This window comes from Bison bison, unplaced genomic scaffold, assembly GCF_000754665.1.
Source record: "Bison bison bison isolate TAMUID 2011002044 unplaced genomic scaffold, Bison_UMD1.0 scf7180017864304, whole genome shotgun sequence".
NCBI lineage: Eukaryota > Metazoa > Chordata > Mammalia > Artiodactyla > Bovidae > Bison > Bison bison.
In genome coordinates, this window is record NW_011494876.1 from 13976434 (window position 1) to 13980032 (window position 3599).

The window sequence follows — 3599 nt, forward strand, 5'->3', positions numbered from 1 at the left end:
TTTCAACTGCCGCCCTGGAGAAAGCCTACCTGAGGGTACGATGCCTACGCTCACCAAAGTCCACCCGCTTCCCAGCCTTGCCACCCCCCAAATCCTCATACCCTGATGGCATGCCCAGTGACACAGGGCTAGGTTACTCCCAGGGGTGTCTGAGCCAGGTCCACTCAGTGACCGTCTGTGGGTTGAAGTGGACACACGCATGCCTACGCATGTCCCTGACCGCACACACACAACTGTGCACACAGATGCAGACACACACCTTTGTGTAGAAGCCCACCACTCAACCGCGTGTGGCTTTCTGCCAAATCACACACACAAAGGAGCTGTGAAATCTAAGCCAAGAGGGGCTGACAAGTCTGTTCTAAGGACCCCTAGATGGACCAAGGTGGTAAAGGACTCCTAGATGGACCAAGTGATAAAGAATTCGCCTGCCGACGCAGGAGACGTAAGAGATGTGGGTTCGATCTCTGGGTCAGGAAGATCCCCTGGAATAGGAAATGGTAGCCCACTTGTTATCTTGCCTAGAGAAGCCCGTGCATAGAGGAGCCTGGCCACTAAGTTGCTCAGTCATGTCCAACTCTTTGCGACCCCGGGGACTGTAGCCCACCAGGCTCCTCCGCCCATGGGATTCTCCAGGCAAGAATACTGGAGTGGGTTGCCATTTCTTTCTCTAGAGGATCTTCCTGACCCAGGGATCGAACCCAGGTCTCCCGCATTGCAGGAAGATGCTTTAAGCTCTGAGCCACCAGGGAAGCCCGGCTATAATGCATAGGGTCATAAAGAGTTGTACACGACTAAAGAGACTTAGCACGCACACAGATGGACCAAGCATGATGATGTCATCATCCCTAAGCCCCTGGCAAGGAACCAGGGAAGCAGGAGTGGACCTTGGGCTCTGGCTGAGCCTGCACCAGGCCCCAAGGTCTCTGAGCCCCAGAGGGTGGGCAGAGGATAGTCAGGAAGGTCCCAAGCAGGTTCCCATTCTGGCTCTGTGGCAGACCTGCTGTGCTTCCCCAGACAAGCCACCTTCCCTCTCTGTTCACTGGCTTTTATAAAACAGAGGGATTTGGGTTAGCAGACACCTAAAGGCTGGCCAGGCCCACTGCCCAGCCACTCTCAGTTCATCTAGGGGCAGACAATGGAAGGGCCTGTGAGGGCAGCAGCCAGGGAAAGCTTCTGGGGACGGAGATGAGGGCAGCGCAGGGACAGCAGGAGCCCGAGCGGGAGGGACAGAAGCCAAGAGCCAGGGCGGGAGTGGTTCCTACGGCCCATGGCTGAGGGTTATGGGACAGATAATAAGTCCTACAGAACACTCACCGTGTAGGCTTTGTTTCACATTTTCATCTAGATTGCACTCAAATATATCCTTCCTCATCTAGGGGTTACCAAATGGGCAAATCTAACAGCTTAAGCCCACTCCAGCCTCCAGCCTCCCAGCCCCAACAAACACAGGCTCAGGGCAGGGGCCAAGGAGGTGACACGGCGGGGGCGGGGGGGGGGGGGAATTCTGGCCAGACCCCACCCACACTCAACCCCCTCAGCAGGCGAGTAAGCAGCCACGCGTCCAGGAAGCAGGACCGCCCGTGCTGAGGATGTCCGTGCATACACACAGATGCACTCCTCCTCCTGGGATGCCAGCACCAACACCTGCACGCTTGCATACTACCACACACACGCGCGCGCGTGCACAAGCTGGGGGACACAGCGGACGGGTCCTCAGCCATAGCCCCAGCCTTCGTCCTGCTCTTGCGGGAAACTTGGTGCCCAGTGCTAACACTCATGCCTCACAGGGAGGACTGAAGTGGGGCCAGGGCATGTCTAGAGGGTGCCAGAGGTGCACCTGGGCACAGGCTCAGCCACGTGAGGACAGTACCCCTAAGACTATGACCCTACTCGCCCCCGCCCCAGCCAGAAGAACCCTCCTGCCAGGACAGAAGGAAGTGGAGCCCCAGCATCACAGAGGGGTACCAACTCCCCTCTCCCCTAAATCTCCCTGGCCCCCAGAACCCAGTTTACCTGCTCACCTCCCTGTCCGTCCTCAGCCCACCAGGAACCATCTGCATGCTGCAGTCTGGAGTCCAAGTACAGAAGGAGGCTCTTCCCAGAGGCAGGGCACGCCAGCCCTGGCCCCGAGTCCCTCACAGCCTCAGAGAGGAGGGCATGGCTGGGGTGGGGTGGGGGCCAGCAGGAGCAGCCCCAGGCCTCGCTGTTCTCTATGGCTTTTTATTCCTATGTGATTCTACTGCTCACTCATATAGGGATTGGAGCCGTGGCGCACGGCGGGGGCAGCCAGCGGAGGGCTCGGACACTGAACAAAGAGGTCCAAGGAGACCAGGACAGCGGTCCCCGTCTCCCGGCGCGGGCTGCTAGCCTGGCCTGGGGAGCCCCTCCCCAGGTGCTCTCCTCCCTGGCCAGCTGGAACAGGGGGAGGGGCCGTTGGATCCCAGCACTGGAGACCCCTCACACACTGCAGGCTGGCACCAGGACCTGGACTGCGTCCCCAGAGGAATGGCTGAAGGATCTGGTTGGGGGCGGAGTGGGGGGTCAGTTCGGCTGGGAAAAAGGGCCTGGCACAAGGAAACAAGACCCAGTGTCCTGTGTGGCTGGTGGTAGGCCCTGGAAAAACGAGGCAGCTCAACCAAAGAAGGTACAGTCTGGCTAGGGACTGTCCAAAGACAGAAGGGAGAGAAGTCCTTGGTGGGGCAGGCAGCAAGCTAGTGCCCAGCGAGGAGACACCTCAGCAGGGAGTGACAGACAGCAGGACTAGCGTCCTCAGGCCTGCCCTCCCTGGGGTCTCTGCTCACCCACATCAAGCATGCCAGGCTCAACCCTCCCAGGCTCCCATTTAGGTGAATCGAGTGCCCTGCAGAGACGGGACAGCCAACTCCTGCAGGGCCCCCGTGCCGGGGCTACCGGCGGCCACCACTCTGCTCCTGGCAGCCCCCTGCCAGTCTGTGCTCTGAGAGAAGACGCACTGAGAACCCAGAGCATGATCCTTTTTATTTTCAGTCCTTCCTGCTTCACCCCACAGAAGAAACAGGCTTGGAAGCTGAGCAGAGGGGCTGCCTGGGGGAGAAGACTAGGACAGCAAACTGGCCCAGGGGCCTGTCCTGGTCCTCTGGAGTACCCGCTGCCATGGCTGAAAGTAGGGGTGGAAGAGAGCCCCCATCTGCCTGGTCAGTGTGAAACTGGACACACAGAAGAGGCCCTGGTTGGGAGGTGTGAGGACCAACCAAGTAGCCATGGCCAAGGGAGAAGGGGCCCTAAAGCTTGGTCGGGCCCTGGGGACCAAACCTGGTCTGTTCCAGGACGCTGCCCTGCAGGCCTCTTCTGGGTTCCCCAAAACATGACCTACATCATCACTGCGGATGCAGGAACAAAAAGTGGGCGTCTGTGACATTGGTGCCAGTCAGCCCCGTGTGCAGCAGGTGTGCCCCACCCTGGAAGCGGCAGAAGAAGGTATGTGAGTCATTATGGGCCAGGAAGGTGGCCACATCCAGACCCTCAGCGGCAGCTTGGCTGGTAAGCTCAGGCCTGACCCAGGCCCCGGCTGCCTCTGTGGGCCCATCCTGCCCACCAGTGCCGCCGCCCAAAAACAG

At 59.5% G+C, this 3599-nt stretch overlaps 1 protein-coding gene across 2 annotated transcripts in view; it reads right to left on the reverse strand.

Annotated features, from left to right (window-relative positions):
- Positions 1 to 2979: 2979 nt before the first annotated feature.
- The window catches only part of GLYCTK (glycerate kinase), a 5475-nt gene continuing 4855 nt past the window's right edge, over positions 2980 to 3599 (reverse strand). For both annotated transcript variants that reach the window (XM_010851744.1, XM_010851743.1), the window contains exon 7: positions 2980 to 3587. In XM_010851744.1, the coding sequence (XP_010850046.1) occupies positions 3360 to 3587 (228 nt within the window). In that variant the 3' untranslated portion in view covers positions 2980 to 3359. The remainder of the gene's footprint in view (positions 3588 to 3599) is intronic.